Genomic DNA, 17,423 nt, shown 5'->3' with positions numbered 1-17,423 from the left:
CCGCCCGTCCTATGCTGTGGTGGCAGGGGGCGCTCGTGGTACAGAGCTGCTGGAGGTGTGGCTCAGCGGAGGCGCGCCATTGGGTCCGCAACATCCAGCGTGACCGCTGTCGGCGTCAGACGGAAACCTCCATATGCCGTGGGGTGGTACCGGTATAGGATACCACAGAATGAACTTGTGCTCTGTGTGTAAGGACATCGATGTTGACAAAGCATTAAATTTTAGATTTCCTTCCTTCATAGCTTTCGTACGTTTGTCTTTAACCCAAATTCTGTGCTACCTACGATGTCTATTCCATTCTTCATTCTAACACTTCGTTAATTTCGTACAGAAATGTTGTCGCCATTTTGCGAATCTTAGCACAGATGTATCTCGTTCTCTCGCACGATTATTCCCCTCGTGAGATTTGTTTTCACTTTCTTCACTGCGTGTTCGGGAACAAGTTAGCAATATCGGAGCCCCCAATCATCGGAGCCATAACGATTTGTTGACTTTACGTACACTCATTTTACTGTGTGGGACGGCCGAATCGCGTCGTTTTGCGCGGGTCCCAGGGAGACGTAAGTGTACGTTGCCGCGAAGCGCGCTCGCCGACAGATCAGAGGTGAGGATCCAAACGCGGTGAAAGCGGACACTCCAGAGTACGTGGTGCCGCTTCTTTCTGGCAGAGGTGACCCCGAGGCGACCCGGCGGCGGAGCCAGCAATCGCTTGCGGGTATGTCCTTCCAGCGCTGAGGAGGAGGCGCAAAACTTTCTTCCTGGTCCGAGACACTCGGAAGATGGCCAGGCTGTCGGCCGGTGTGGCCGTGCGGTTCTAGGCGCTTCAGTCTGGAACCGCGTGACCGCTACGTTCGCAGGTTCGAATCCTGCCTCGGGCATGGATATGTGTGATGTCCTTAGGTTAGTTAGGTTTAAGTAGTTCTAAGTTCTAGGGGATTGATGACCACAGATGTTAAGTCCCATAGTGCTCAGAGCCATTTGAACCATTTTGATGGCCAAGCGGAACTGCGGTCGCTTGTGCCGGGCGCATTCGTTATGATGACCACCTACAATCGAGCGACGTGAAGCGACAGGAAAAAAAAAAAGTCAGGTGGGCACCACTCACCGTACTCCGACTGGAGGTCGCACAGTAGGGTGAAAAAAGGTGTTTATGGATAAAGGAGCAACCTGGTGAAATAGGATTACACTGAAGACGACAGATGCGACTGAAAATAAATACAGACAATGGAATATCCTCTTCTCTCCCCAAATCGAACCAAAGCTGCACGTCAGCAATACCTGCTTTTTCACCGCCAAAAAGTGGAAGAATGTTGCAAAACGGAGATTTAGTGCACTTTGCTCTCGGGAAGTGAAGTAGCAAAAGAAGATATCACCAAAATCTTGATTCTAAAAATTAGTCTTTAAAGACAAATGTCCCGTACGACCGCGTGGTTTTTTCGTATCCACTCTTATGTGCTCGAACATTCTCTTATCTGCACAACTAATGTGCAGATGTCTGAATCCATGTGTAAAACCATGTGTCCTGACTTTTCAGTCATACAATGACGATAACCAGAGTGAAAAATGAATATTCATTGATTACGCTCACGTGGCATTTAATGTCACGGGACATACACCATAATCAGCTGACACAGAGTAATGATTTATAATGACGACCTAAATGTTAAAACACGGTGCCGAAAACAGAGCACCTCTCTTTGGTTAAGTTCAAAGCCACTGACAAGAATCTGGTGGAGTTTAGTGCGAAAAAAATGGTTGTTGTTGTGGTCTTCAGTCAAAAGACAGGTTTTATACAGCTCTCCATTCTATTCTATCCTGTGTGAGCATCTTCAACTCTAAATAACTGCTCCAACTTAACGACCTTCTGAATCTGTGTACTGTATTCATCTCTTGGTCTCTATCTACAATTTTTATCCCTCTCTCCCCCACCCCGCACATCACTCCAATACTAAAGTGATGATCCCATGATGTCTCAGAATGTGTCCTATCGATCTATCCCTTCTTCTAATCAAGTTGTGCCACAAATTTCTTTTCTCTTCAGTTCTATTCAGTTCTCCCCAGTAGTTATGTGATCCACCCATCTAATTTTCAGCATTCTACTGTAGTACCACATTTCAGAAGGTTCTATTCTCTTCTTGTCTAAACTGTTCATCCCTTATATTTCAGTTCATTACTACACGATTGTTAAAAAATTATACGATGAGCCTTTTAGTACTTGTTCAAAAATGGTTCAAATGGCTCTGAGCACTATGGAACTTAACTTCTGAGGTCATCAGTCCCCTAGAACATAGAACTACTTAACTAACTAACCTAAGGACATGACACACATCCATGCCCGAGGCAGGATTCGAACCTGCAACCGTAGCGGTCGCGCGGTTCCAGACTGTAGCGCCTAGAACCGCTCGGCCACTCCGGCCGGTAAAACTGCAAAATGAAGAATTAACAGACAGTCATCTGCTCTGAAGCCTTAAATGCGATAGGAAATCTGAACTTTGCAAGAAGAAGATTACTCAGTAGGCCAGAACTCATGGGACGAAGGATTCTCGTGAGAATACAGAGACCTCGAGTTACAAGGGACGGTCCACGTTGGAGACAAGTGAACCAAGATCTCTGTTTTAAGCATTTTTGGAAGATGACTGCCGACAGCCGTTAAGTAATGTATAAAACGCATATTTGAACCATCAGCTGTTTTTAACCAAAATTGTACCGGTTTCGATCTTGGTCCATCTTCACGGATGAAGGATTAAAATAGTTCAAGCCGCCATATTGCATTAGTTATTAGTTAAAATGTGTAGTGCGTTTCATGAATATAATTACATGACACAGGACTTCTCTGTATATAATTTGTATTTGGATGTTTGCTTTTAAAGTCAAAATACAAATTGTATACAGAGCAGTCCTGTGTCATGTAATTATATTCGTAAAACGCACTACACATTTTAACTAATGACTAATGCAATATGGCGGCTTAAACCATTTTAACCCTTTACCCGTGAAGATGGTCCAAGACCGAAGCAAGTAGATTTTGGGTTTAAAATAAAACCAGTTGATAGTTCAAATACGCATTTTATGCAAGATATCTGTACCTAGATAAAGACCATCTCGCACTCCGGCAGGAAAAAGGAGCATGTTCTTCGGATACATCCTTAGACTGGAACAAAAGAGTTTGACGTAACAGAGAAGGAAAATTCTAATGTACGAGAGAACTGAAGTACGCTTTATCCAAGCAGTACAAAATCATCTGAAGGAAATGGAAATATTGGTAACGGAGATTTACAACATAACGGCTTTCAAATCAAATGGTCGGCTGGTACAGGTTTCCAGGACAGAATTAGACCAGGGACAAAAAATTATCATTGACAGAAGACTGAATTAGGTTGGAATGTATGAGAATTAGATAACAATAGACGAAGATAAATACCAATGAAACAAGGTGATACGAATTAACGCGGTCCTCCGATGGCCAAAACGAGAAGAAGAGGAAGTATCGAAGCTGGTGGGTGGTCCTCGCCAGTGGCTAAGTTCCAGCGAGTGCAGATCTATCGACAGATCGTTATGCAAGCGCCCTGCTGGGCGGAGTTTCGCAAGACGCGCCGCCCGCCGCTTTCTATACAAACAGTGATGGCTCACACGAGCGCGCCGACAAGTAGCTGGTCTCCACCTGGCCGGCGCCTGCATTGTCAGGGAGGCGTTAGCATCTTATGTAGCTCTCTGGCTGTCCAATTAACACGCCTCTACCCGCACCGCGCCCTCTGTGTGTTGTGCTGCGCTGATATTTGCCAGCCAACTTTCACGAGACGTAGCTGTCCTCCCACTCTAGACGTTTCCCACCCCTTCACCGAAAGAAGGAAAAATTCGGACTAGTGGCAAAGGAGTAATGAATAACTGCCTCTGCACATGTGGCTGCACTGCTGAAGCCTGGGAAGGAACCAACAGACGCCAAGAACTTTCCTCCTTTTTTGTATTGCCTGTGCAGTATCTCCGAGGTGGATTGTTTGCAATAGTATTGCTGCTAGTTTTGATGAAATGCTACTTCCTGAAGAAGTGGGTATGAGGCCTGGTAGGGTATGTTATCGAAATACTAAATTGCAGCCAAGACATCGATGATGGATTCGAGAAAAATGTGGTCGCCAAGGCTGCAATAAGAGCATGAAAGGAAGAAATGCTCGGTCCTAAGTACCGCATGTACAACCACGCTATCATCACTCAATCTCTGATAATATATAACTGAACAGTGTGTTTCAAAAATTCATATAAATCTATTGAAAGAAGATATAGAGCTGGGTTTAGTGTTGTTTTGCAGGGAAACACATCAAGTTTTTTTTTACCTTACACTAAAGATGATGTATTTGGCTTCCGTTGGTTGTCCTGCACACATCCCACCGGAAGTCAATTTCTTCCCAAACTCGATGTAGCATTGCAGGTGTAACTTACTCAGTGGTGGCCCTACGAAATCGATGAGGATGTCCAAGAACGAAATGTTTACTTCATGCAAGATGGTGCACCACTCCACTACCTGGCTGCCGCCATGGATTTTCTCAGTGACCGCTTTCCATGTCAGTGGATTGGCCGTGATGCGCCAATTGGCTGGCCCCACGTTCTCCACACGTTACACCACTAGTTCTTTTTATGGGGATTCAACAAGGATATCGTGTTTGTACCTCCTGTACTGGCTTCTCTACCTGAACTTAGAGCAAGCATTTACATCGCAACGTTGACAAAACGCTGTCTCACTCGCTCAACGACGTCGTCAGATGTGCTTGGACGACCTGATGATTTCCCATGTCTTACCGAGCACCCTGTTTCTACGAAACATTTATACCAGTGAAGGCAGCCATTTTTAACGCAACTGCTGCTAGCGCTCCTTACGGTGTGATTCGGCACTAGCGAACTACGCGAGACAAAACTTGATGTATCTCTCTACAAATTGACATTACAATCCCCTCTGTAGGTACTATGAATTAATTTATATGAATTTTGAAAGTCCTTTTTCCAACACCTTGTATTAACGCAACAGATCATATTCGACCGTCTTCGAGAATGCAGAATTCGTCACACATGAATAAATCTTTGGTGGGCAGCACTTACCAGACGCCAACTGGATAACGCTCAAAAGGGCGAGTACAACGGTTTGTGATGTAGGGGCCACCGGGTGAGACAGGTTTACACCGTGGGGAAAAATGTTACTGCCGACGGATCCAGAGTCTGGAAAATCTTCTTCACTGACCAAATATAATCGAAGCTGTAAATGAGCATGAACTGCTTTTACCACAGAAAACTACTGAAACGAACGGCGGAAATTGGAAAACGAAGATACCGTGGACTTTGGACTCGTAAAATAAAGTAAAATTGCAAATGATGAGACTACCTGACGTTTGCTTCTTATAGCAGATGTCGTCAAACGCTTCGTACAACCCTGCAGTTCTTCCTGATCCATTCTTATATGGTCGAACATTCTTCTAGACAACTTACGCGCAGAAAAATTTACGACTCTGCGTGTCAGATCGTGTGTCCTGATTTTCTAGTCATAGCACAACGACAGTTTAAGAAAAAAACTAATAAAGTGAAAGATGAATATTCATTGTTCGTGAGCAGGTAGCATATAATGCCACGTGACACACACTACAATCAAGTGACGCGGAGTAATGAATTACAACGGCGACTAGAGGCATAAAAGCCGGTGCCGAAAACAGAGGCGCTCTTTCCGATCAAGGCCAAAGCTACCGAAGAGAAATCTTATGATTGAGGTCAATGGGAAACAAATAAGGCTGTGAGTATTTTGAGTGATGATGACACGCTGTTGCATAGAAGGGTACACATTTATTTCGAGGTAGCTATTGCATGTGCGTAATGTCCCCAATCTTATGCTGTAGTCTTGTGTGTTTTTTGTTTTGTCAGCAAGCACTAATCAAACTAATCAGGTTCTGCGAGCTCTGCTACACTTTTTCTGTGTGCACGCATAATTCAGTTACCTCTGGAGGCATGTTTCAGTCGAAAAACCTTAGTTCATCTTTTTACAAAAGTGTGAAACACTTACTTCTCCATTCCAGCTTTGAAAATTACAGGAATCACATTCTTTCTTTTTGTTTTGTTTTCACTTAGCATAACTTCAGCAATAGTTTCGTTGATTGAGTGAGGTCTGTTCTGTTCTTATTGAGTATTTAGGAGGAGTATTTAGGTACAAACAATGTCGTAAAACGATATACGCTCCTCTATATTTACAGGCATAAGTACAGTCTGTAAATGACAATATAGTACATGGGCCAGAGTTTTCAGCGTACCTTTCCCCTAATTGCTATTCCCATTACATTATAAACCGAGGATTGGAAGAAAATTTGACAACACTCATTACATAACTAATTTAATCCCTTAATTGTGGAGGACCCCATTCAATTCCCGGCACTGGCAGATATTTTTGGACTGGAAATGGTTGCTGTTAGCAGCCTGATGCTAACAGACGTGAGAAGTAGCGACTCCAAGACATCGCAAAATCATAAAGGCCGACAGGAAGTTGCACTGCCCCCGCGTCCTCCATATCGCATCCGAATTAAGCCTTTGGCAGAGGACGACACGGCCACCGGTCGGAACAGTATAGTCCGTAAGGACTGGAACGCGGAGAGGTCTGCTTCACTTCTCGGTGGCCGGCGAATATTTCATCCTGTGTTCTTGGGAAACGACGAACTGCGTCAAAAAAATGTGTGTGAAATCTTATGGGACTTAACTGCTAAGGTCAGCAGTCCCTAAGCTTACACACTACTTAACCTAAATTATCCTAAGGACATACACACACACCCATGCCCGAGGGAGGACTCAAACCTCCGCCGGGACCAGCCGCACAGTCAATGACTGCAGCGCCTTAGACCGAACTGCGTCATTTCGCACACTGTTTCTCTAGACATAGAGCATTTTGCAAGTCTCTGTCTGAAGATAAAATGTTATTAGCGTCAGACAGTGTACTGTAATTAATATATTTCATTGTCTCTTTGCCGTTGAAAATGAGGCCACCGCTGAATAATTTTCAGCAAACAACTAAAGTGATATGTCGCTTCGTCCCTAATGAATTTCATCAAAAACATTCCTACCACTTTGTCCGCAGCTCGTGGTCCCGTGGTCGCGTTCTCACTTCCCGGGTTCGATTCCCGGCTGGGTCAGGGATTTTCACCAGCCTTGAGATGACAGGGAGTTTGTGTTGTCCTCATCGTTTCATTATCGTTCATGAAAATGGCGAGTTTGAACTGAGAAAGGTTGGGAATTTGTACGGGCGCTGATAACCGCGCACTTGAACGCCCCACATACCAAACATCATCATCAACATTCCTGCCACTTCACATAAGGCGCGACCGAGGTCACGACACTGTTTATCACTCTCTATCCAGAATGATACAACTGTGGCCTCAAGATGGAAAACTTCAGAACACCAGGTCGTCTGGTACTTTCACAGAATAAATGCCAAATTCTAGTCCCATTATGTTTGTTTTTTTTTCAGCTTACCTTTCACCAGAGATAAAGCACTAGATCATACCAGACTGACGACAACGGGTGGAACGTACTAGAAGTCGTTTACAGAAACACGTTCAAGATTTCACATGCATTTATTAAAGAATTACATTAACAGAGGTAAGATTTTTCTCTCTCTGCTTTACTGATTAATGTCTCTTTTATGCTAGGTTTTCTATACCGGTAATTAACACTAACTTTGGGGGTCGATTGTTTATAATGTTCCTTGTCTTGTAACTAGTCTCTTTTTGTTAATGTTAATTGTTAGTGTTCATTCATTGCTTCGTAAGTCTTAGTTTAGACTCATGTTGGATTTTGGAGCAAGTGATTTTTTGTGAGACGGTGCCCTGTTACATTTACGTCTTTCTCTTTCCTTAGTCTCAAGTCTATAGGGCATAAGTGCATCGTCATTTGCTTTTATTTGGAATTAAAACCTTACATAAAAATAAACCTTCGGTGCAAGTCTTGCCTAAGGCTGCAGGGACTCGAGACAGCTATTTCGCGCTTACAAGGGGCGGTGCTTAAATCTGGACAAATTTCAAATGGAATTTTCCGCCATATCGTAGTTCCGCCGAAGGTAGCGATTGGCGTTCTTGAAAGCCATAGGCTTCTAATAAACCGCCAGAACCTCAAAATGACCGAGATATTACGAACAGGTGCGGAGTACAGCCGAGGAGCCGCGATTATCGAAAGATTTCGCGCTGGGCGCTCGTCCACTGAAACAGTTCGATTCTTCGGGTACCCGAGATAAACTATTTTCGATATTGTCGCCAAGTGTAATGCTTCGGAGAAGTCTGGGGAAGATTCCACTAACCCGAAGAGAAAATCTTATTCGAGGAAACGCGTGTCACGAACTGTGGCACTCATAGAAAAGGCTCAGACACTGATTTCGGAGAACCAGGGGCAATCGCTGAGGAAATTGGCGTCAGTATTGAATGTCAGCGAGCGCACAATGCGTCGGATGGCAGAGGAGGATCTTGTACGAACCATTTAGTCCAGAACTGGCTTTCGGATAACGTTGACATGTTCTGTGGTCAAAGGAGTTCTGGCCCCCGAATAGCTCGGATTTGAGCCCCTTCGACTACTACGATTGCAGCGTAGTCGAAAGAGTTACCAATTAAGACGAGGCACCCTAATGTCGCTTCTATACGCACTACTATCGAAGTAGCATTCGCAAATATGGACAACACTGTTTTAAAGAGTGCGTGCGATCGCTTCGGAACAAGATTGGAGGCGATCATTGCGTCTGAAGGGGGTTACATCGAGTAATGTTACCCTTGTAAGATACCACTACTTATACGTAAAAGGATATTCATTTTCATTTATATTATGTTTTAACAAATTTGCTGTTTAGAAAGTTTCATTCATCCGAATTTATGCGCCGCACCCTGTACACACCACACGTTCCCTCGGCGGCAGGACTGACCCAATGGCGCCAGGGGCTGCCAGTCTGCACTGCGGAAGAGGTCCCGGAAGTGCTTTACGGCCTTTTTTGTACGGGAAGTGGCGGCCGTTCCCAAGGTGTAGTTCGCACCTCTTTGCGAAGCGACACGTGTCTGTTCCTTTTACGATGGCCCGCACCAGCCCACCCTTGGGCCGAAGACAAGTCGGGGGCTACAGATTTCTCGCGGTCGGCCGGCTCGCCCGCCTTACGTAACGTGTAATTTGTCGACGAAACAGCGCTAGTGTTACACGCGGGCACGTCAACACCGAGTGTTATGTTCTGCAGGCTGCCGGCTTCCTGTTATCTAACCGAGTTGTCAACTGCGCGGAGCGACGTAAGAATTCCGGGCCTCTAGGTCACAGCTCACGCATGGTGACAGGCTGGATTCCGGGCTGACTTACGTGTCAGATGTTTCCGGCAAGGCTGGAACCTGTATGAAACTTTTTGTGTTTACAAGCGTCATTGTGAGCGTTGTAATGACTTAACCGTTTTATGTTACTTTTCTTACCGCTTCCGTACTCGAAAGGTTAACATCGCTGCCTTCGTTGCGGAAGGATCTTGGTTCGATTTCCGGTATCTCCTTTGATTTTTCTGACAACGGAAACTCCCCATCGCACCCCCCTCATATTTAGTGGTAAAATGGCCCATTGGATAGCCCGTCAAAAGCTGAACACAGATCAAACAGGAAGAAGGTGTACTGAACTGTGAAAAAAGGAAGCAAAATAGAAACAGTGAACGGTCCATCCTTAATATCTGCAATATCCAACTACGTCATAGAGCGTAGTGTCGTGATTGTGTGGTCACGGTGTTAAACTGCGAAGCGGGAGATCTATCTGTTCGCTGTATTCACATCTGTTTATGTGTTGTGGAGTGATGTCCGTTTTCAACAGCGACATATAACGAAGTGACCTCCAGACGTACGTACCTCCTTTTTTTTCTACACAGGTACCACATGTATGCCTCTTGCGTTCCGTTTTGGAAGTTTTGGCTCTTGAATTCCTTTGTTGTAACACAGTTCACACCCATTTATTTCTTGTTATCATTTCTGTGAGAGGTCTGTGCGTCGTCTCGCCCGCTCTCACTGTTCATCACAGAATATGGATCATGTGGTAAGAATATATCACCGTCGCAAGTAAATGTGATGAAAGTCAGAGCAGGTGAGACGCCGCATAGAACTGTCACAGAAATGAAAACAACCAATGAACTGGTGTGGACTATGTGACAACGAAGGAATTCAAGAGTCAAAACTTCCACAAGTGTAATAAACATAACATGTGGTAACTGTTTAGAACTAATAGGAGGTACGTACGTCTGGAGGTCTCTTCGTTACACGCCGCTGTTGCAAACGGACATTACGCCACGACACACACACACACAAACACACACACACACACACACACACACACACACAACTTTGAATAGAGAGAACAGATACGTCAATGACCAGAAAGGCAGTTCGAAATTTTGTGAAAAAAAATGAGGTGCGAGGGTGATTTATACCCAGATCTCCACCTTCGCAGTCTAACACCGTGTTGTAAGTCAGGATAATATGAATGATGAATCTGAAATTGTAAAGTTCACTCGGCTCTGAGTTTTATTTATATTTTTGTTATTTTATTCACATCATTCTCGCGGGCGTGAGTGTCACCAGCAGAAATTTCCAATCTTCGTCCACGTTATAAATGAAAAAAAAAAAACATTACATTTTTGATTTAATAAGAAGTGATATTGAAACATTCTTTAAAAAATGATGTTTTCTCGAGTAATCGGTAGGTTAACAGTTTGTATAAATTGTTTGAAAGACCTCATTTCCACTTATGGTTTTCTACATTGTATGATATGCGATCGTAAATTTCGACATTAAGCCATTTACGAGGACAATTCACGTGTTAGATTGTCCCTATGACTTGATTCATATTGTGCAATGGCACTAATTGTGGCAGTATGCTGAAATTTCCGTAGCATAACACGAAATGTAAACAGCCATAAGAGGAAATGACAACTGAGCTGATGATCATATAATGTTATTGTGACAATTGTTGATGATGGTGAAAACAGCGATATTGATAAATGTAGCAGTGTATGAAATGAAGAAGTCCAAGTGGAAGGATAGGGGTTCTGCGGCTGATGGGGATTCCGAGTGTGAGGACGCAGAAGAGCAAGAGGGCACTTTAATTTCGAGGTAGGTGTTTTGGTCAAAAGTCTTTTGTTAATATGGGATTTGGTGCCTGCTGTGGTACAATGGAAGCCAGGCCATATTTATGGGACAGTGAAAAAGAAAAGAAAGGAGAAGTTGCTGTTGGTTAGCAGCAGGTAGGAAAGCTGCGTCTTTTACGTACCTGAAGTTGGAAATGTGCAAGAAACTCAGGGGAAACGAGTCAGAGGGTCTGACATGCGAAGTTGACGGTGTGGGTAAGAAAAACAAGGAGTTGAACAAGTGTGCCTGACGCTTTAAGAGAGAGTAGGCCTGGTTGTAGAACTACACTGAGCGCTAAAGAAACTGGTATAGGCATGCGTATTCAAATACAGAGATATGTAAACAGGTAGAATACGGCGCTGCGGTCAAAAACGACTATATAAGGCAACAAGTGTCTGGTGCAGTTTTTAGATCGGTTACTGCTGCTACAATGGCGGGTTATCAAGGTTTAAGTGAGTTTTAACGTGGTTTTATAGCCGGTGCACGAGCGATGACACAGCATCACCGAAGTAGCGATGCAGTGGGGATTTTCCTGTACGACCATTTCACGAGTGTACCGTGAATTTCAGGAAGCCGGTAAAACATGAAATATCCGACATCGCTGCGTTCAGAAAAAGACCCTGCAAGAACAGGATCAATGACAACTGAAGAGAATCGTTGAACGCGACAGAAGTGCAACCCTTCCGCAAATTGCTGCAGATTTCAGTGTTGGACCATCAACAAGTGTCAGCGTGCGAACTATTCAACGAAACATCATCGGTATGGCCTTTCGGAGCCGAAGGTCCACTCTTGTACCCTTCATAACTGCACGACACAAAGGTTTACGCCTCGCCTGCGCCCGTCAACACCGACGTTGGACTTTTGATGACTGGAAACATGTTCTGGTTGGACGAGTCTCGTTTCTAATTGTATCGAGCAGATAAACGTGTACGGGTATGGAGACAACCTCATGGATTCATCGACCCTGCATGTCATCAGGAGACTGTACAAGCTAGTGGAGGCTCTGTAATGGTGAGGGGCGTGTGCAGTTGGAGTGATATGGGACCCCTGATACGTCTAGATACGACTCTAACAGGTGACACGTACGTAAGTATCCTGTCTGATCAACTGCATCCATTCATGTCCATTGTGTATTCCGACGGACGTGGGCATTTCCAACAGGACAATGCGACAGCCCACATGTCCAGAATTGCTACAGATTGGTTCCAGAAACACTCTTCTGAGTTTAAACACTTCCTCTGGCCACCAAACTCCCTAGACACGAATATTATTGAGTATATCTGGGATGCCTTGCAATGTGCTGTTCAGAAGAGATCTCCACCCCCTCGTACTCTTAGGGATTTATGGACAGCCCTGCTGGATTCATGGTGTCTAGTTCCTCCAGAATTACTTCATACATCAGTTTAGGCCATCACATGTCGTGTAGCGGAACTTTTGCGTGCTCGTTGGGGCCCTGCATGATGTTCGGCAGATGTATCAGTTTTTTTGGCTCTTCAGTGTATTTATTCGATTCCACCTATGATTTGATTCATATCGTGCAATGGCAGTAATTGAGTATGTTTGAAAGCTCAAATTTCAGTAGCATAACACTAAATGTAAACAGCTGTAAGCGGAAATGACAACTTTCAAACGCTGAACTGATGATCGTATAATGTTATTTTAATAGTTGTTGTTCTTGTATGATGGTGAAAACAGCGATGTTGATAAATGTAACATTGTATGAAATGAAGTCGAACTTGGAGGCTAGGGGTTATGCTGCTCAATGGGGATCCCAGTATGAGGGTTCAGAGGAGCAAGAGTTGGGCTGTAATTTTTTAGGCATGTGTTTTAGTCATGAGTGTTTTGTTAGCATGAGCTTTGGTGCCTACTATGGTACAACGGAAGCCAGGCCATATTTATAGAACAGTGACCGGTTGGTTAGCAGCAGGTAGGAAAACTGTGTATTTTACGTGCTGGAAGTGGAAAATGGACAAAAAATGCAGGGGAAATGACGAGGGTCTGAATTGTAAAACTGACGGTGTGGGTAAGAGAAAGAAGGACTTCGAGAAGAGTGACTAATCCCTTAAGAAAAAGTGGGCCCGGTCGTGGAGCTATTTGACTCGTACATTGGGAAGGAAAACTGGACGAACGGCAAGGCTGATCTGATGTAGGGTGCACTGTCTTTGGTTGATCCAAGCGAACGCTTATGAAGAAGCCAGTTTTATCACCGGAAGCAAGACTTGGCGAAGCATAGCATAGGCGGAGGCCTTACTCACCGACGGTGACTTTGGTAACTCCTTAGCGGGCTTTGACTCTTGGGCGGTGGGGGACGCACTGGTCGCTGCCAGGAAGTGCAGGATCAGCGTCGCCAGCGACACGGCGCTGAACGCGGACGCCATCTTGCGTCTCGTTGTAGCTGCTGCTGCTGCTGACGATCCAGCTGCTGCCCGTGCGTCTACAAAGGAAAACCGCAGCCTGAAGATTAGGTTTCGAAGACACGCCGAAACGTTACGAATCGAAGATAACTAAGCTCTACTGCAGTTTGCTGTTCTGGAATGTGCCGGAAGAGGGAAAGCGAAGTAAAGTAATCGAAATGTGCATGGGTAGGTAAGCATAATATAAAGAGCCTTGCACGACGTTTGCTGCTGTTGCAAGAGCAGTGAACTTAATTGCTGCTAGTTGCCTCACGGAACCGCCATCTGCCTCATCACGCTCGTTCGCCTTATTAACTCCAGCAATAACCCTATATCTTTTAGCAGGCAAGCTAAAATTGAGAAAGAGAAAACATAAGAATACAATAAAATAGAAGGAACGAAATATAATAAATCCAGTACTACAACCAGTTATCCAATGAATATCATTATTAAGTAGCACTGTTCGTTCACTGTGCTTCATTGTAGGACGGAGGCCTGTTCAGTAATGATCGACCACATTACTACCGTATATTATGTGTCTTTGCTTACCCACATAAATTTTCACGCTAGAATGAAATGAAATCATAATGGATCACATGAAGCATTTCAGAAGTTTCGATCACGCTTATTTTAATTTAAAAATGTATTTGTAAAAACGCTTTCGTAAGCTTCGTTGCAATTTCTGGTGTGCTGCTGTGCTAACGTAAGAGCAAGTTTTGTAATGTGATCGGAACACCTAATCTAATAATTCGTTATCACCGCAACAGAAGATTCCTCAAATATACCCAAAGACATCCCAGAGGCTGGCACTGCCTCTTATTTATATATATTCGAATAACTCTATTCTTCATTTCAGAACTTCAGGATAGGTGACAAAACGTTCTCTATTCGAACAAACCTAAGATCCGTGGTAATATCCTGGTTCTGTGGCCTCACTTTGTCGCCCAAACTAAGTACTCCAATTGCTGGTAAACAAACAGAATCAATCGATTCTAGTTATTTCACGGGAGGTGGTTCAAAAATGGTTCAAATGGCTCTGAGCACTATGGGACTCAACTGCTGAGGTCATTAGTCCCCTAGAACGTAGAACTAGTTAAACCTAACTAACCTAAGGACATCACAAACATCCATGCCCGAGGCAGGATTCGAACCTGCGACCGTAGCGGTCTTGCGGTTCCAGACTGCAGCGCCTTTAACCGCACGGCCACTTCGGCCGGCACGGGAGGTGGTTCAAATGGCTCTGAGCACTATGGGACTTAACATCTGAGGTCATCAGTCCCCTAGAACTTAGAACTACTTATACCTAACTAACCTAAAGACATCGCACACATCCATTCCCGAGGCAGGATTCGAACCTGCGACCGTAGCAGTCGCGCGTTTCCGGACTGAAGCGCCTAGAACCGCTCGTCCACCGCGGCCGGCTTCACGGCGAGTGAGAGTGGATTTTTCCACGGGAGAGGAAATGGATTTATTTTTAACAAGAACATGTCAGGCTTACAGCACAATTCGACAAATGCTATGTTAAATTTGCTTAGATTATTTCGTTTAAGTTTCCAAATTTTTTGTGGTACTTCTGATTAGGAAGTGATTATATATATGAAGACAGTAACTTGTTCTCGAAAGAACAGTTACTGTTGATGACCGTGCAGCTTTTCCCTGGAATAAATGATGACTAACTGACAACCTCAGCTGCCGAGAGGTGTTGTTGTTATACCTCCATGTGGACAGCTGAAAATGTGTGCCCCGACCGGGACTCGAACCCGGGATCTCCTGCTTACATGGCAGACGCTCTATCCATCTGAGCCACCGAGGACACAGATGAATAGCGCGACTGCAGGGACTTATCCCTTGCACGCTTCCCGTGACACTCACATTCCGAACTGTCCACAATTCTACATATGTATTGTACCTTATAGACATGTGATTTTTAATCCGAGTAGTTTTATTTTTGAATTTACATTCATACGCACTTAAAACGGAACGAATATCTCACGAAAATATGCCGTCTGGCGAAACAAAATGGCTATAATGATTGCATTAACGCGCCATTGTATTGTGAAAGGAAGCAAACGATGCTGTTTCGTGCCGAATGAAAAATGGGACCCTAAACAGGGACTTTGACAATTAGCATTATTGTACTTCCTGGGGAAGGAGTACAAAAGTATATAACTGATATAACGTATGGAAATACAGGATACAATGAATAAACTAGTTCAGCGATGACAGGGAAGAAGGCAATCGTATTCATAAACTTTTCAAGACTCAATCACTAAAAGCTGAAATGAAGAAAGAAGGCTTATGGTCTAACATCCAGTCGACAATAAGATCATTAGAGACGAGCACAAGTTCGATTAGGAGAGGCAGTCAGCCCTCACACATCGAATTAGGCATCCGATACCCTCCTCAAGCAATTTAGGGAAATAGTGCAAGATATAAATTTGGATGGGTGGACTGGAACTTTAACCGACGTCTTCCCGAAAGCGAGTCTAGTAATCCAAAGACCGAATCACTTCGCTCGATTGAGAATTGGCTCTAATGGGGGAATCCCGCATTGTCAAACTGGACAACGGCCTCCTCCTTGTAGCTTTCTGTCGCCTTCCTAAGACCAGTTATGGTTCACCGTGCATCTGTGCCGTATGGTACAGGTAATGAGTCTGGCGATAAGGACAGCACTCTTAAATGTTGTGTTTCGAGGAAAAGGAGCTATTGCTAGTTCTATACACAAGGCAAATGACAAATGCAATTCTAAGCGCTATATTTAACCACTGTGATATTATTCTCGTCTTCAGAGAATAAAAAAAATAATAAATAAAAATAAAAAAAACCGAAGTAGTACTTTAACCGAAATAGTTCCAAATATGTTAACGCGTATCACCTTCTCGGCTCTTGCCTCCGATACTGTGAATCGTATTGCTGTGCAACTGTATAAGGCCAGAAACGCGTTTAGAGACTTAATAAACGGGTGTGAGATGACCATTGAACTTTCCGGTTGACTCTGAACCTTATTACGCTATCACCAATTAGTTCTGCTCATTCACGGAGATCATCTTACCAGAGTAAATTCATGATAACAAATAGTGTTACTTCGCACCTACTTGTAATGCCTGCAACAGTTCTGCAAGGTCATCGTAGTTGATTAAACTGAAACCGTGCCGTGTTCTAGCGTCACAGTCATTTTCAGTGATGCGCTACTGTAGACTCAGTCATGCTCTGCATCTTCATCTGTACTCCGGAAGCCATCTTACGGTGTGTGGTGGGGGTATTTTTTGTATCGTAGTCATGTTCGATTCTTCTGTCCCAGAACGAGCGTTGATAATCCTCCGTATGAGCTTGAATCTAGTTTTAGCGTTACGCTCTTTTCGCCAGATTTACGCAGGAGGAAGCAACATACTGCTTGACTCTTATGGGAACGTATGTTCACGAACTTTTAACGGTAAACTACACCATGATGCAATAAACTCTCTCTTGTAGCGTGTGCCACCGGAGTCGGCTGAACCCTCCGTGACACTTCCGCACTTACTAATCGAATCTATGAAAAAACGCGCTGCCCTCCAAATAGGATTTTCCCTCTCAGTTCCTGTTTCCTCTGTCAGTCCTATTTGGTAAGGGTCGCAGACCGTCCAGCAGTACTCAAGTAGCCGGCCGCTGTGACCGAGCGGTTCTAGGCGCCACAGTCCGGAACCGCGCTGCTCCTACGGTCGCAGGCTCGATCCTGCCTCGGGCATGGATGTGTATGCTGTCCTTAGGTTACTTAGGTTTAAGTAGTTCTAAGTCTAGGGGACTGATGACCTCAGATGTCGAGTCCCATAGTGCTTAGAGCCATTTGAGCCATTCAATACTCAAGTTCCAGTCGAATGAGGGGTTTGTAAATTACCTGTTTCGTCAGTGAAGT

At 44.3% G+C, this 17,423-nt stretch overlaps 1 protein-coding gene across 3 annotated transcripts in view; it reads right to left on the bottom strand.

Annotated features, from left to right (window-relative positions):
• The window catches only part of LOC126194703 (A disintegrin and metalloproteinase with thrombospondin motifs 16), a 504,959-nt gene that overhangs the window by 389,804 nt on the left and 97,732 nt on the right, over positions 1-17,423 (bottom strand). For all 3 annotated transcript variants that reach the window (XM_049932938.1, XM_049932939.1, XM_049932940.1), the window contains exon 2: positions 13,394-13,572. In XM_049932938.1, the coding sequence (XP_049788895.1) occupies positions 13,394-13,516 (123 nt within the window). In that variant the 5' untranslated portion in view covers positions 13,517-13,572. The remainder of the gene's footprint in view (positions 1-13,393; positions 13,573-17,423) is intronic.

Source organism: Schistocerca nitens, chromosome 7 (assembly GCF_023898315.1).
Source record: "Schistocerca nitens isolate TAMUIC-IGC-003100 chromosome 7, iqSchNite1.1, whole genome shotgun sequence".
NCBI classification, from domain to species: Eukaryota; Metazoa; Arthropoda; class Insecta; order Orthoptera; family Acrididae; genus Schistocerca; species Schistocerca nitens.
Note: the sequence above shows the minus strand (reverse complement) of the source record. Positions and strands in the feature narration are given on the sequence as shown.